General features: G+C 40.2%; 1 protein-coding gene across 7 annotated transcripts in view; it reads right to left on the bottom strand.

Annotated features, from left to right (window-relative positions):
• Window positions 1-7,580: 7,580 nt before the first annotated feature.
• Window positions 7,581-16,556, bottom strand: part of NACC2 (NACC family member 2) — a 131,951-nt gene continuing 122,975 nt past the window's right edge. For all 7 annotated transcript variants that reach the window (XM_001366326.4, XM_056812705.1, XM_056812704.1 and 4 more), the window contains one exon: window positions 7,581-15,118. In XM_001366326.4, coding sequence (XP_001366363.2) covers window positions 14,619-15,118 — 500 coding nt within the window. In that variant the 3' untranslated portion in view covers window positions 7,581-14,618. The remainder of the gene's footprint in view (window positions 15,119-16,556) is intronic.

Below are 16,556 nucleotides of genomic sequence, written 5' to 3'. Positions count from 1 at the left end.
CATGTAAAATGTTTGGCCCTCCCTCCAAGCCAGAGAAAAGTCTGGATTTTTTTCTTTCTCCTTTACTGGTTTTTTGCAATACCTTATTTTAACATTTTGGTTAAGTATTTGGTCAGTGTGTTGATGTTATACAGTATTATCCATATAGTATAGACATTTCTGAGTTTCTGAAGTTTTTCTGGGTCATCTGCTGGCCTTCGTGTGTCATCTGCAGCTTCTGCAAAACTCTTCCCAAAATTCCCATTTAATTTCTTATGCTGACCTGTGCACAATATATCAGAACCATAGTGGGGAATGGTGTTGTGATGTGGAAGGGATACCTGTAGTTCCCTGCTTACCCCTCCACCTTCAGAGAAGAAAATGAAGACATTTTATGTCATGGTAACAAAAACACTTTCTTTTGTCTAGTTTGACTCCTCTGTCTCTGTCTTTGAGCATCCATTGGCATCCTTGTTAACTGTGATAATCAGAACCTCTCAGCCACCTTCAACAAACTTCAAGAGCTCTTTGCCTTCCCTCTCGACATGCCACCTAGCTTCCTTATTTATACCTAGAATACCTTTCTGGTCTCTTTCTCCCTTCAGTAGCTCATAGTCTAGCTCTTCTCCAAAGCTGCACACCATGGCCCGAATTTTAGAAATGAAATTTATATATAAAATTATATATATATACATATATATATAAATAATATCAGTTTGAAATATTGGCACGACACTCTGATGGTTTTCTGAAACAGTAACATTTGCGAGAAAGCTCCTTCCAAGGACAGCTCAGATTGAGATGACTTCCAGAACCTAACAAGCTAGAATATTAACACAGTGACCGAGGCTTCGAGAGGAGAGCTGGAGGTCTGGCTCCTTCTTTGGCAACATAGGACAATGTCCCTGGGTTACATTTTTGCTTCACAGCTTCATGCCCTCAAAATGTCCCACAGTGATATATTTTAGCTCTCTCCAGACTCTACTCCATTCTTTCCTCCCATTATTCCTTCATCCCAGAACTTTCCTGACCTTGCCCCTACACAAGCCTTTCAGGGATGTATGGGGTGTTCAGTGAAAACTATTACTTCTGGTCTAGGTGGAAGAAAAGGGAATAGGAAAGTTAAGGGAGTGTATGGAGGGGGAAGATGAATGCAGAAATTCAGAGCTGTAGGGGAGGAAGATGAGTGTGAAGGAGGAAGAGGCCTGGAAAAGGAAGGTAAATGTTTCTCTTCCGAGCAGAAAGTCGAAGAGAGAAAGTGAGGAAGAGAGGGAAAGGAAACTGAAAAGGACAGGTGAGTGAAGAGGAGCAGAGAGGTGGGAGGGAAGTTGGAAAGAGAAGATGAGTGGTGGAGGGCAATTAGTTGGGAGGTGGGAAATGAGTAGGGAAGCTAAGTAGAGTGGGTAGATAGGGAAGAAAGTGCTAGGAGATTGGGAGAAGTGAGAGTGGAAGAACAAAGAGATGGGATAGAGAAGTCAGGTTAAAGGATAATAACATGGGGACAGTTAGGTGGCTCAGTGAATAGAGAGCTAGTCCTGGAGTTAGGAGGACAAGGGTTCAAATCTGACCTTGGATTCTTCCTACCTGAGGGGCCCTGGGCAAGTCACTTAACCCAAATTGTCTAATCCTTAATGTTCTTCTGCTTTGAGATGGATAGTATCATTTCTAAGATAGAAAGCAAGAGTTTAAACATAACTAAATAATAACTTAAAAAAAATTTAAGTATACTAGCATGCTGAGTTGCCTATGTAGTGCTCAGAACTAGATTAAGAATGAAATTGTTTTTCTCCTCTCCTCTCCACAGAAGTCTCTGGAAAATTATCAGAAAAGGAAATTTAACATCTTGGGCTCCACCTTCCTTGATCATAAAAACCAATGAGAAAAGAAAATACAAAATGGCCTTCAATCTTTTGTGACCCTTACTATTTTAGCAGAATGGCAGAAAATGGGGCAGAGGACGCAAAGAATCATATAATTTTTAGATTGCATGAGCTTAAACTTAGTGGTTATTCCAAGATAACCCTAAGGGATTCATGCAAAAAAAACAAACAAGTGAAAAACACTCTCTATTGCCAAAGAAGGAACTATTGGAATCTGACTGCAGATCAAAGCATGTCATCCTTCATGATTTTTTTTAACTCATATGTGATATGTGTCTTCAGTCACAATATGGGGAATATGTATTACCTAAAAGAACTGATATAAAATACATAAGACTACTTACTCACTCTGGGGAGGGTGAAAGAGAGAATCTGAATCCCAAAATGTCAGAAAACAATTCTCAAAAATTATTTCTATGTGTAATTGGAAAAAAATAAAATTCCATAAAAAAATAAAGTATTGTGAGATACCTGTCCAATGACCAACAGTAAGAAGAGCTGAATTGTGTAAATCTTGCTATTTCCACTAGAAATAAAACCTGAAGAAGGGAGTTGCAGCTACATGGAAGAATGGTTCATAGATTCTCTGAGAGGACAAATAAAAAAACTGAAAGAACTGTGTATTTGCACGCCTCCAAAGGCAACAAGAAGCAACATTTCATGGGACATGTCATTGTCAATAAATACTTATTAAAGTTCTACCAGGTACATTTGGGAATACAAAGAACATCATGAAATAGGTGACTTATCTATTAGGAAAAAGATGTATATACATATACACATGCAAAATATATGCAAAGTAAATTATACCTTATATAATGGTGCTCACAATAAGTATATGAAAAAGTATTTCATAAAAGTAATTACAGTGTATGCACCAATATCTAATAGAGAATGGAAAGATAAAAGAAATTTTGTGAAGAATTCAAAGAAACCTTTCCAATTAAATCAATATATTCTTTTGATACTCAGTGACTTCAATGGCATTTGTTCCTAAATGTAGAACCCAGTTCAATATCATCCACTTCCAAGGCTTTAACTTCCATGTAAGAACATAGTATTTAGAATTAGGTGAGAACTTAAAGACAAATTGGAACAACTCCATCAATCTAGAGGAAGAAAATGAGGCTTGAAGAGGTAAAATGATTTGCCAGGTCACACAGAAATAGGAAATAACAGGGCCAAGATTCAAACTCAGGCCCTCCGACTCCATGATATAGCATTGTGCCATTGACTCCCCCTTCTACATCTTCAGCAGCACTCTATTTTCTTCACAACTCGAGACCAAAATCTCTGGTTGTCTGTAGACTAACTTCAACTAGATATTCTCCTAGTACTTCAAATTAGGATGACCCCTCCTGCTCCATAATTCACTCCTGCCCTGTCCTTCTTAATGATTGCTCTCTGTGATATCATCAATTTCCCTATTTGCCAAGTCATCTTTGACTGCTCTCCCCCTACTATACATCAGTAGCCAAGTCCTGTAATTTCTTCTTTTGAAATGTCTCTTAATTTTCATCGCCTCCCCCTGAACCCTTAAATTCTCACTGCCAACATCTTGTCTAGGTTTCATCATTTCATTCCTGAACTACTGCCATCATAGTTGATCTCCCTCCATTCAAATCCATCCTTCACAGGCTGTTGGATTAAATCCCAACTCTGCTATACACAACTATGTGACTTTGGCTGATTAACTTCTCAAACCCAAGTATAAAAAGAGGGGAAAGGCCCAGATCTGTAAAGACAGGTCTCACTCTCAACTTTTAAAGTAATTGCCCTTTCCACATCATGGGGGTTAGGGGCTGCAATCTGAAAAAAACATGTAAAATTTTTGATCTTCCCTTCGTACAAGAAGTCTGAATTTTTTTCATTCTTTTGGGGTGTTTACCCTTTGTATGCATTTCTGAGCTTCTAAACTTTTTCTGTCGTCCTCTGGCTTTCTTGTGTCAGCTTTGGCTTTTGCAGTTTCCCAAAAATTCTCATTCAAAGTCTCATGTGGACCCGCAGTATATGGAAACAGCAACGGGTAAAGTTTTGATGTGATAGGCATAACGGTATTCTCATCATGCCATGCTGCTGCCCAAGATCCTACAATGGTACTCCCTAATGTCATGCCAAGCCCTTCTTCTGATTTAAGGCCAAATGCATAACTCTATCATCCTCATTATTCTATTCTTCATTTACTCATGCTGAAAGGCTAGGCTAATCTCCTCTATGTATCTTCTTGACCCCAACACATTTCCCTACCTATTGGGTACAGTGGATAGTATTGTACAAAGGAATCAGAGACCCGAGTTTGAATCCCAGCTTAGATTCCTTGAGCAAGTCATACCTTCTCCCAGTCTCAATTTCTGCACCTACAAAATAAGGAATCAAATATGTTTTGTAAACCTTAACATAATATATAAATATTTGGCATTATTTTCGCCTGCAAATGAATACTATCCCATCCACATTTTTCATCTTTCAAGTTCCTGTCCCAAGCCCATTTTCCCCATGAAGTCTTCCCAAATTAGCCCACCCTGGTCTCTCAATTTTGTGTCATTTTCATTCAATGCATCTACATCTTGAATAGAGGCACCATCAGATTCAGACTTGAAGTCTTAACTGACACGTGACCATTTCGCCTCTGGATAAGTCATTTAACCCTTTAGTGCTCCAGGCAAAGAAGATGCTGTTCTGCATTTGCAGAGGGAGCTTCCTCATTGGGAATTGCTTTTACTAGTAACTGTCTCCTCTTATGAAAATTAATATCCAGATTCTACTCCATGAGTATCTGAGCCGAATAATACCCTGCAGGTACCAAGGCAGCACAGAACTCTCTCCCCACTCATTTTCTGTACTTGGTCCATCTATTGGCCAATCAATGATCTTTTGTGATGATACATTTTTGTCATCACTTCTTAAAAGAGACCTACTTAAGAAGTTTATCTACCAAGAAGTCACTTTACATAAGGGGTATGTATATGTGTGTGTGTGTGAGTGTGTGTGCACGCATGCGCACGTGCCCACATGTGAGCAAAAGAACTTAGCCCTCCCTCCACTCAAGAGGCTGGAAACTTTAGAACACTAGGAGGGAATAGGGTTATCTTGGGAATTGGCTCATGAGGTCTCTTTAAAGTCCAACCTGGGAAATAGGTCTTGATCAATGACATGTGAAGAACCCATTGGAACTCCACACCAGCTACTACTGGGAGGGGGATGAGGAGAGAGGAGGGAAAGAATATGATTCTTGTAACCATGGAAAAAATATTTTAAACTAAGTAATTAAATAAAATTTTCCTAATTAAAAAAAGTCAAGCTGCACACACAAGGATTTTGGGAAAAGAGTACATTTCCTTTTGTGAATGGATATTAACTACTCAGAGAAGCTAAGAAAGGACAGCTTAAGAGTTAAATTAGCCTCTGCTTTGACTTCGGAGGATGAGAGATTAGAAGTTGGGGGCAGCTTAGTGACTTAATGGATTGAGAGTCAGATCTAGAGATGGGAGGTCCTATATTCAAATTTGACCTCAGACAGTTCCCAGTTGTGTGAACTTGGCCAAGTCACTAAACCTTAGCCCTTGTCTAGCCCTTACAGCTCTTCTGCCTTGGAACCAATACATAGGATTGATTCTAAGACTAGAAGAGAAACAGAGGTTTCTGTCCAATTAATTTCAGTGGTTCTGAAACCTGGTATTGCCCAACAAAGGTGGTCTAGTGAACAAGGAGTCAGATTAGGTGAAAAGAAGTGGAATCTGGTTATTTATTTACCTGGAATTCCTCCCCCACCCCCAAACCTGCCTGGAGACACAAAAAACACTTGGCTATTACCAAAAGAACTATCAAGCTTACTCCAAACAAGGTCAACGGGGATTATAAACCTTGCTGGCACAAATACATCACATAGACAAACACACATGACAAATACCCACAATCGGCGTTGCCTCCCTCCCTCAAGGTAAAATTATTTTAGCACGAGTCTTATCACTGAGGCATTGGAAGTGTGATTTGGGAGCCTCAACTTTCCTTACTGGCAAAATGTTTTAATAGTTCCTAATGTTCAGGATCACAGTGAAGATCAAATGAGACATTCATAGCAATATCATTCACACAAAGCACAAAAATAAAAAAATATCCCATGTGTCCAATCATTAGGTATGAGAGAATGGTTATTTTGATGTAAATAATGACAAATGATTACCCCCAGAAAAAAAAAGGGGGGGGGAGAAACACAGGACAAAAAATGTTCAGTAGGCTATGAAAGCAAATAAATCTTAAACTCCTAATGTATATCATTTATAATTTGCAAGTTGGGGGTCTTATGTTAAAATTTCTAAGCAGATTGAAAAGTTTACCATATCAGAATTAATTTTCTATTCTATTTCTAGAATAACTATTCTAGTGAATGTTTGTTCACGATGGTTAATGCCACACAATTGAGTTGAAAAAGTAAAAGCACAGGATACAAGTGGCCCATGATTCCAAGATCCACAGCTACAGAGTAACTGGGATAATGGCTCAGGGACCATTTACGCTGTTTCTAAAGGTTATCCAGTACTGCAAAACAACGGTCATGAAAGGTGCTTGGGCGAGGGGTGAGGTTCGACATCATTTGACTTTGCTATTCTGTACATCTTGATTTGACAAGAACATTTAGCCAAAATGTGTAGACACAAACTCCAGAATCCCACTTTCACAGATCAAGGCCCTCTCCTGTCCCAAGAAGGGCTCATTTGATCTTCAACATCCCAGAGAATCAGATGGGATAGGATTATTTTCATTATGATGGTGAGGTATATAAAGGAAGCCCAGAGAAAAAGTGACCTCTCCAAGATCACACAGGAAATCACTGGCATAGTCCACTATATATAAATTATTGCTAGGAATAAGAAACATCTCCTTGGCTTATTTCTGTAGGTTGAGGGTTCCTTAGAGTCCACTGAACAGATAAAATTTGGATATGAAAAATTGATATTTTTGTTAACTCTCAACTGAAATTTAGCATTCCAATTATGAATAAAAAACCTCAATCTAAGAAGCGGTCCAGAAGCTTCACCGGACTACAAAGGGGTCCCTGAGGGGAAAAAAAGCATGTGTTTGGGGATTGGGGGAGGGCTTAAGTGTCCAGATGTAGGGTGAATTTCACTTTCTGCACACAATTTTTCTATTAGATACTAAGGGTGTTATTCTTTTCCCCGAAGATGCTATCAACATCTTCAAATGGCCCATGGTCTAGGATGCCTATGAATGATGAAAATGGACAGGAAAGAACAATGCAGAAAAATTGCTGGTGCCAAATTTTGAAAGGATACATGAGTTACAAGTGCCCCCAATTCCCTAGCCCCCTAGAGGAGTTGCTTAATGAGGTGATGGCAGCATCCCATTGCCCCTACAAGTCATTCCCTTTACTGTCTGTGCATTTCTCCATATGGCTGTGCTTCTAGCAGTATCTTCCTTTCTGTCTTGAACTTTAACTTGCAAGAATTTGTTTTGCTTCTAGCTACTTCTTTGCCTCATGTCAACACTGTATTCCACTCCACCACCACCACTCCTCTGGTCTGTGAAAATATAACAGACTTGGGGACAGGACAAGTGTTGAGATTGGGGGGTGGACTGAAAGCGTATTCTCCAACAAAGGATACTCTTGAGGTCATGGATTTCTCTCCATCAGCCCCCCCCTCCCCCCCCCCCGGAACAAAATAAAACCAACAACAGGAGCCTATAATCCCAGAAGGAAGCTTGAATTGGAATCGACTTTATTATTTTGTAAATGTGAATTTTACAAAGCGTTTTACAATTAATGATCATATCCTCCTTCATGGATTTTTGCATCTGATGGAGACAGCTATGAGCACACTTCAAACTCTCGGGGTTTCCTTGGTCGGCTGTTCAATGTCGTTTTAGTTACTAATATAATGTGTCAGCCATGGGTAAAAAGTAACAGTCTTAACTATACAGAGTAACAACACATAAATACTTGTGAAGAAACAAAACTTTTTTTTCTGTTCTTAAAAACAAAAGAAACTACCATCTCTTGTGGCTGAAATGTAACTCTGTGGCACTGTGAAACTGCCTGTCCAGAGTAGGAACAATTTATTTCACTCAATTGTTTATTTTTTTAACAGTCATGAATTACAGTACTACTTTACTACCCTAAACAGACTCATTTCTTTAAATTTTAAAAACAACCATCTACTTTTTAAAGTCTCTTATTTCCAAACATTCTGTCCAAAGGATTAATGTTCTATTTGAGTCAAGTGCCATCCAAATCTTCAAGTCAAAAATATTTATACATTTATACTTAAGTTTTCTTTTTTTGTCTGCTAAAAATAGTATTGCAAGTTTTGGCCTTTTTTGACATAAAAATCACAATTATGTGCAAAATGCTGACAATGGAAGCGACTGATCAGAACATGAGAAGGTTTTCCAATTTGAGTGCTTTAGATTTCTGCATAATATTTTTCTCCTTTTTTATTTAAAAAAAAAGAAAAGAAAAGAAAAAGAAAAAACCTTTTCAATTCTAGAAGCATCTTGTACCCAGCCCTGAATATCTCTGGTATGGTAATACACACATTTGGGGCTTGCTCACTGACATAATGACAAATTTATACAGCAGGGACATTTTGAAACAGTAGTTAAAGCCCAAGACAGCTATGAACTCTCAATTCTGTGTTTAGAATTTACTGCCAGTGGAAGCAAACAGAGGTTGTCTCTGCGTTTTCAGTTGGTTAATGGGCCATAGGCCCTTCCCCACTTGCAGCAAGTGATTTCCATAAAAATAATCCATCTGAACAGAACCCGAACGATAAAATGACTGGGGAGAGGCAGCAGGGCCTCACAGAGTAACCTATCTAGAAGGCTATGGTCCTTTAAACATGGGTTAAATGGGGAAGCAATTCCAAATATGATGGGCTGTCAAAAAGCCTGATCCCCATCACAGCTCACCTTTAATGCTCCCCTGAATGGATAGATAAGCCCAGGACTAAAAGCATCTGCCTTGCTGAAGCCCCAGAGGGTAAAAAATACTTGGTCTCAGTGGGTCAATGGAATCAGTATCAAAGCGGCCAGTGTAAGGTTCTCAAAACCCTTAAGGGGATTAGGAAATGGGGTGGGGTTCTGTCACTGTCCATCTCTGACCATCCCCCAGCCTCCTTGAACTCAGAATTTTTACCCAGCACCTTCATCACAGCACTAATACAAATACTGAAGAAAGTGAATTCAGGAAAGAAAAACAAAATAAAAATATTTAATAAGTTATGACACAATAAGCCAGTATTTTCTTTTTCTGTCCCAAACCAGGCCCTTGATGCTATAACACAGGGAATTTAAAAAGTGGATATGGACTGATGGAAAAGATTTCCGTAGTATATACTTAAGAGAGACCAGATGGGGAAGGGCCAGAGTCCCACCCCTACATCAAACCATCACTCACACTCAGTCACTCACACACAATTAAACAGGGCCCCAAAGTTTAGGGTTTTCACTTTCATTTGCCCCTCCCCCCTTTTTTCACAGATCCTACAACCATATTAGAGAAGGGAAAAGGAAAAATAAAAACAAAAAACGGAGAACAAACACAAACAGACCTCTCGGGCAAGACCAGAGACAGGGCAGAAAACAATACAGAGAATTCAAGTTCAGAGAGGACCTCCACACAAAGCCAGTAGTATCTGCTGTGTTTAATGGACAATTGTGATTTAGTGTTTGCTCACCACTGGACCAGCTGCTCCCTCTGTGGTCTTTTACAACCTTGTGTTCAACCAAGAATCGCACAGGGGTCCAGCACATGGTGGGCTGTAGTGAGCAATGTCCTGACACCCTGGTGTCAATGCCCTAGTGACTTTGGAATATCCTCAGTCACATCAACTAGGACAAGGGCAGATGTCTGGCCTACTATGGCAACTGCACGGAACTTTAGCTCAAACTCTGTTCAGTCTTTTATTTTTAAAAATCTTATTCCTCAAAAAGGTGCTTGATATAATTTAGATATATAATAGAATATATAGATATATTATACGCATATTGCTAAGTCAAGCGTAAGAATAAAGGTGCAGACATATCATAAATACTGAGGGATTTTTCTCCTCTTTTGTTCTAGCAGACCTAAATGAATGCAGTTTCATATTCACATGACAAAGCAGCCCCCGATTCTGGAATTGATAGTGTTGTAAACAAAGGAGAGGGAAACATGGTCTGATTTTTTAAATATGTTTTCCTTGGGAAAAATGATCCAAAAAATTCTAAGGCACTCTGGAAAGCCCCATGAAAGCCAAGGACTGCTTCGGTTTCACTTTACATTCAGTATCTTCAGGGATTGGTTTTCCTCAAAGGATACAATCATCATCCCATATACATTTTCAAACATCATTAATCCTCTACACACAGGAAACATTAGTGCAAAACACTCACCCTCAACCCAGAGAAAAAGGGAGAGCTCAAAACCCATTCACATTTTTAAAGTTTCAACAAATTCTGTCTTCTTAACCAAGAACCAAAAAAAAAAATTAAAAAGAAAAAGAAAGATGAAAAACTAGGAAGTTGTGCTAGGTATAAAAAAATAAAATTTATCTGTGCAACCTACCATCTTGTCTGATATATTTACCACCCCTTTCATCTTTTCTGCTCAAATGAGCCACTTCATAACTACACAGCTTGTCCATCTTTGAATGGCTTGACTGTGACCACCATATTGGATTTTCTCATGGTGATTTCATGATGGAAATTTTCATCCTTTTCATCCACCAATGATGTCACATCTCTGTTCTGAGTGTTTCTCAAGCAAATTCAAATTAAAAGTGCCATTGCGGCAGGGAATGAAGTGAAAAAGCCTTAACTTACTTAAAAAACAAAGGGAACACTGGGTAGTTTTAAAACACAAGGGATACTACAGACCAAAAGATGCTCCTTAGACTCCCACCCTAGAGGCAGAGAAGAAAGCTTTGGCAACTCATTTCCTCTGATCTCAAAATACATACCAACCCAATGCAAAAGGGCTAAAACTTTCATTTTACCTCTGTCTGTATGTTGAGACATGTGTCCAGCATTACACATGTCACATCTCTTTAAGACCCTTCTCTCTCTCTCTCCACCCTCCAGTCTCAGAATCCTTCAAATAGCCTCAAGAAGCATGGCCACAATAACCATACCCTTCCCATACATGTTCAACAGTAGGATTCTGCATTCCCTGACTACTCAAGACTAAATCATAGCTAAGCCACAGTTTTATGCCCATGCCTGGAAGAGTCCTCTAGGACTCTTTAAATAACTTGTATACTTAAAGGCTAGGACATGGAAGAAGATAACCAAGTTCTTAACAGCCTAAGCAGGGTGAATGCCAAGAATATGAGCTAAAACTCACTGTTTAGTACAAAGCTGAGGAATTCACAGACTATATCCATACGCTACAATGCCTGGGGCATTAGGTCTGAATGGGGATGTTCTTGCCACCCCTTATGTGTCCCAAATGACTTCCTATGCCCTTCAACTCCACTCATGAGAAAGCCATGAATATCATCTATCTCTCCTAAAGAAAACAACAACAACAACAACAAAAACAGACTTTCTGGATAGTCAAGAAGACAGGCATGGCATAGGAGACTTCAGAAAAAGGATGGGACAACACAAAGGATGTCATCTTTGATGACAGTGATTTAAACTAGTTTCATGACCTCTGCCATACAGAGTAGGTAGTAGTGATAATGTTGTCCATGGGTTTGAAAGAGATATAGAAATCCTGTTAAAAAGCCACTAATTGTTGTTATGGCCATGATAGTATGAAGTTATTTCTTGAGCCAAGAAGACTTTCTACATTGATGTACAAACCTTGCTTCATGTTTGGAGGTGTGGAATCTGCAAAGTAGACTACAGGTTCAATGAGAATATCAGAGAAACTGACACCTTGGACCCAGGTTAAAAAGGCACAAAAGGTGTCATTTGTCAGAATACCCTCTTTCCCCACAAGAACCCTGACAGAAACCACTTTGGACACTGTGGAAATGGAAATGCATAACTGCCCAGGATGGGAGTTAACCTACAAACCCAAGTGTAGGGGTTGGTTTGGTTTAAATACCAAGGGGTATCAAGTAGAAGAGGGAGTTTTTAGGGCAGGCAGGAAGCAAGCAAGCATTTCTATGAAAGATACAGTTTCAAGTATCTGGCTAAATAAACAATGACCCAAGATGGGAGAGCTGCCATTTGGAGCCCCCTTTCACTGGGGTATAGAGGGGAATCCCCCCCCAAACCAAAGTGCTGTGACCCACAAACACACACACACAAAAAAAAGTCACTGAACAGTGACTATTTGTGTGGATTTTGCACTGGTTGTTGTTTTTTTTTCTATGCAAAGTAAGCATATTTCAATCTCAGAAAATTAAAAAAAAAGGAAAACAATAATCTCTTACACATTGGCCTTTCATAACATTCTGCCCATCCCACCCTTACCTTAAATTCTAGAAGCACCCCCAATGCTACAGTATTAAGCACCAGTTTCATACCAGTGAAACTGCCTGGTATTATTTCTTGTTTACAAACACCATGGACTCAATGTTGGCCAAAACACAGGAACACACCAATCAGAAATCCAACTTCTGCTCATGTCTTCTTTCCCCATTTCTGAATCTCACACACTAGGACATAAACTACTCTTAGCCAGACACATAGCCTCAAACCAAAGACTATGATGGAGAAGAAATTGGCACATTGTTGAGCACTGGATTCAGTCAAAGCCATGGTGTTCCTCAAGATCCACTGTCCAGTGGTGATGGGAGGAGGGGAGGGAAGGAAAAAAAAGTGGCACCCAGAAGAACTCATAGGAGTGGGGATTTTGTTCTCCCATACCCACCAGTACTCATGGATCTCTCCATTGAACACAAGCCCCAATTCACTGTCACTACTTGCACAAGCAACTACACACATTCCAGATTCCCCTTTACCTAGGGAGTCTACACAGGAAAAAGATCACCGCATTCCTTGACCAGACACTCCCCGGGGGGGAGCAAACCCTCTGCCTTCTACAGGAAGAGCTAGCAATAGAAAACTCACTCCAAATGGAAAAAGAGAGGATATATCACTGAACAAAAATGGCAGAGACACATTTTCCTTCACCCTAACACCAACCTTCCTCATCCTAACCTACCCTCCCCAAGTCTGGCCTCTTCTTCCTATAGCAGAGGTCATGGAAAGCTACATGGCTTAGCTTTTCACCAATGACTGATACTTTGGGGAAAGCTCTCTGCCTGTCAAAGCTAAATTGTCACTTCTAAAGATGGCAATGGTCACACTTCACCAAAAAAGAATGGACAACTCCTTGCCTCATTCCCAAAAATGTGGTCTATTTTGGGCAGGAGGGAAGGAAGACAAATTGGAAAATGAGATTTTCTATCACAGAACATAAGCTCCTTCAGAATTCAAAAGGCTCCAGGAGAGTCACAAAACAATTCCACATACAAAGGCAAAGACAAGGATAATCGCTACTTCCCTACCCCTTGGCTCTTACTTAACAGGAGTTGAAGGAGATTCACTGGAATCCATCCCCTCACATTAAACTCACTCCTGAAGAGATCATGGGAGTTCAAAGGTGACTCTCAGCAGGGTCAAACCTATGACCATAACTCTACCACCCAGACAACTCCTACAGATTCATCATGGCTCCCCCCAGACTCCTCCAGGGTGACCACCACTGAGTAAGTGGTCCCTCAGATTCATGAAAATGGGGTTTCATGTGAGGGATGAGGAAGAGATGAAAAATGCCATTTGGGATAGGGGAAAGGAAGTAAAGCAAACTCAGAGAACAAACTCATCAAGGGATAACATTAAGTGGTACCTCATTCAGTAGGAAGAGAACATGGTGGGTTAAGGACAATGGGATATCTCCACACATTCACATATACCAGTCAGTGACAACCAATATGTCTTGTTACCCCCATACCAATAAAACTCCGAACATCCCCCCTATACCCTGCTGCTAGGACTCCCAAAGCATATGCATCAGAAACACAAATATGGAACCATGGCTAATCCTGACACAAGAAGGAGAGTCTCAATTAAGGGTATGGGGGTGGGGATAGGGGAACAAAGTAAAAAAAATAAAATAAAATAAAATAAGTTTGAGGAGACTTCCTGGAGAAATCTCTCTATCCCCCTCAGCCTACCTATCCCCAACCTTCATACCCCTGATGCACTCAAAAGACCCTCACAAACTGAGGACCACTACAAGCTAGGAATGGAGTGTTAATGAAGCACCTCCAGTCAACCAGCTGCCAAGTCCAGTGGGTCCTTGGATTGCCAAACTTTCTCTGACCATCCAAAAACTTTCTCCTCCTGGGTAGTGGCACCAGGTTCTATAGAGCAAGGAGGAAATGGCAATGGCTTTACTTCTGGGTAGGAAGGGGTGCAAAGGACCCAGGTGCAGGATCCATGGGAGGGGAGGTCTCAGTCCTCCTTCACACATCCCCCTTTTAAGGAAGGGGGGGAAAGCTACAAGAGTTTATAGAGACTAACCTCAGGAAGTATCTCCACCCCCCCCCCCAAAAAGAGCCCAGGAACTCTTTTAAATAGGCCGTCACTGACCTAATCATTTACAGTATAACGAATGCGATTATTTCCTTCATAAATTTTAAATACAAGCAGAATAAAAATCACATTTTTTTCAGGCAACAGTAGCAGTTCAGTAGGTAAGTGGCTTGATCACATTTTTTTTTGTATTAGTATGCATGCAAGCAGCTTTAGTATTTAGATCCCTTATAAGTCACAAAATTCTTTTTTTTTCTTTAGATGTCTTTACAAAGTCCCTCCATAAGTACCATCTTGTCTTCTCACTGGTGTCTCTGGCCTACTGGTGCTGGCAGGACCTTGTTCGAAAGATTGGGGAGTGCTTTGGCTATCTGAGGGGAGGGGCTCTGGCCCAGCCACCTCCTGAATGACCGAACCAGCTCCATCTGCCTCTTCACTTGGCTCGAACGGCGGGTTGGAAGCACTGCTCAGGTCTACGTTGACCGTGTTAGTTCTCAGAGCCACGATGGTGGCAGCATCATTCCGCCGCTCTGCGTAGATTCTCTGCTCAAATACCTGGGCTGTGGTGGCCTGAAACTCAGGCTCGAGGGGGACGCTGGCAGTAGTAGAACCCATGACGGTTCGGTACATCTCCATCCCCTCAGGCAACATGGACTTGATCTTGGGTAGCCAGCGTTTGCGGACTCGACGAGCATTGGTGCACATGTCTGCAGCTATGACATTCATCTCACTCTCCTTAAAGCTTGGAGCAAAATTTTGACAATATACTGCAAAGAAAGGGAGAAAGATAGCCAATGGGTCAATAGTTAGGTAGCAACTCAAGGGAAAGAAGCCACATGCACCCAACATCACATCCATTAAGTATATTTTCTTTAGAACAAAAAGGTCAAACACTCCATGAAGAGGGCATCTACACCACTAAATCCATTCCATTCTTAGTTATAGAGAAACTCATTACTTCAAAGATCTCCTTTAAGAGTCCTCATTTTGTGACAAGGTTGCTTCAATTTTAAGCCTGATTATTCCTGAATTAGGGGTTCTTTCCAGAAGGGACTCTAGAGTGGTTTGAGACATTTCCTTCTCCAGTTCATTTTACAGATGAGGAACTAGGAGAAACAGTGACATGCCAAAGATCACACAGATATAGTAAGTGTCTATGGACAGACTAGCAAACTATAACTCAGGAAGATGAGTCTTTCTGACCCCCCGGTCTTACACTCTTATCCACAATACCAGCTAAGCTACCATATTTCTGACACAGGGAACTAGATTTGGAAAAAGGAAGTAGAAATCCTGCCTCAGACACTTATTAGCTGTGTGACTGTACAATCTTTATATCTAATTTTTTTTATCTATAAAATGAGGGGGGTTGGACCCAACAACCTATAAGATTCTGCCAACTCTAAAAAAATATTGGTAACTGACATACATTTATCTAACTGATATAGAAAAAAAAAAAGAACCAATCCTAATTAATTAGCTCTGTCAATTTTAGTGGCGTAAACAATAGCTGAAAAGTAGTGTCTTTTTCTGCAACAGTGTATTCCTGATCCACACTGAATGTCTTCTTCAGTGAAAGTTTCACTTTATGGGAAAATATTAAGACGGGAGGGGGGTGGGGGAGATTTTATGGCTATGACTAGAAGGAGATGGTTAAAACAAGGGCAGAGAAAGAAAGAAAAAGAGAAAAGTTCTGAAATTTTGTTTGGACACCAGCATGAGATCTCAATGTGAAGAAGGCCAATGGAATTCCAACCAAGACACAACATTCCTAGATTTGACCACAGACTTATCGTTAAACCCTTGAGGACAGAGAGAGGTAGCTTGTTTATCTATTTCCCTGAATGCTCCATACTAGCAAGGGCTCAATAAATATTTGGTTAATTAAAGGTCTTTCATATCTCTTGGTCTCAGTTTTCTCATCTGCCTGAGGGGGATAATAATCACCTACTTATCACTTTCAAAGGTTCCTTATTAGGATAAAGTGAAATAAGGGATATGAAAGTAACTTAAAAACAACAAAATGCTGAATTCATGAAAATATAAAATGGGTTAGATTAGAACAATAAGACCCTTCCTACTCCTAAAACTAAACTATAAGCTATAAAAGATGGCACATTCTGGTCCAATCCCTGAAAAGTTAATTATCTGAAAATAAGCCACTAATTCCAAATAAAATCACTCTTAGCCTAATACAAATCTCTA

Source organism: Monodelphis domestica, chromosome 1 (genome assembly GCF_027887165.1).
Source record: "Monodelphis domestica isolate mMonDom1 chromosome 1, mMonDom1.pri, whole genome shotgun sequence".
Lineage (NCBI taxonomy): Eukaryota > Metazoa > Chordata > Mammalia > Didelphimorphia > Didelphidae > Monodelphis > Monodelphis domestica.
Note: the sequence above shows the minus strand (reverse complement) of the source record. Positions and strands in the feature narration are given on the sequence as shown.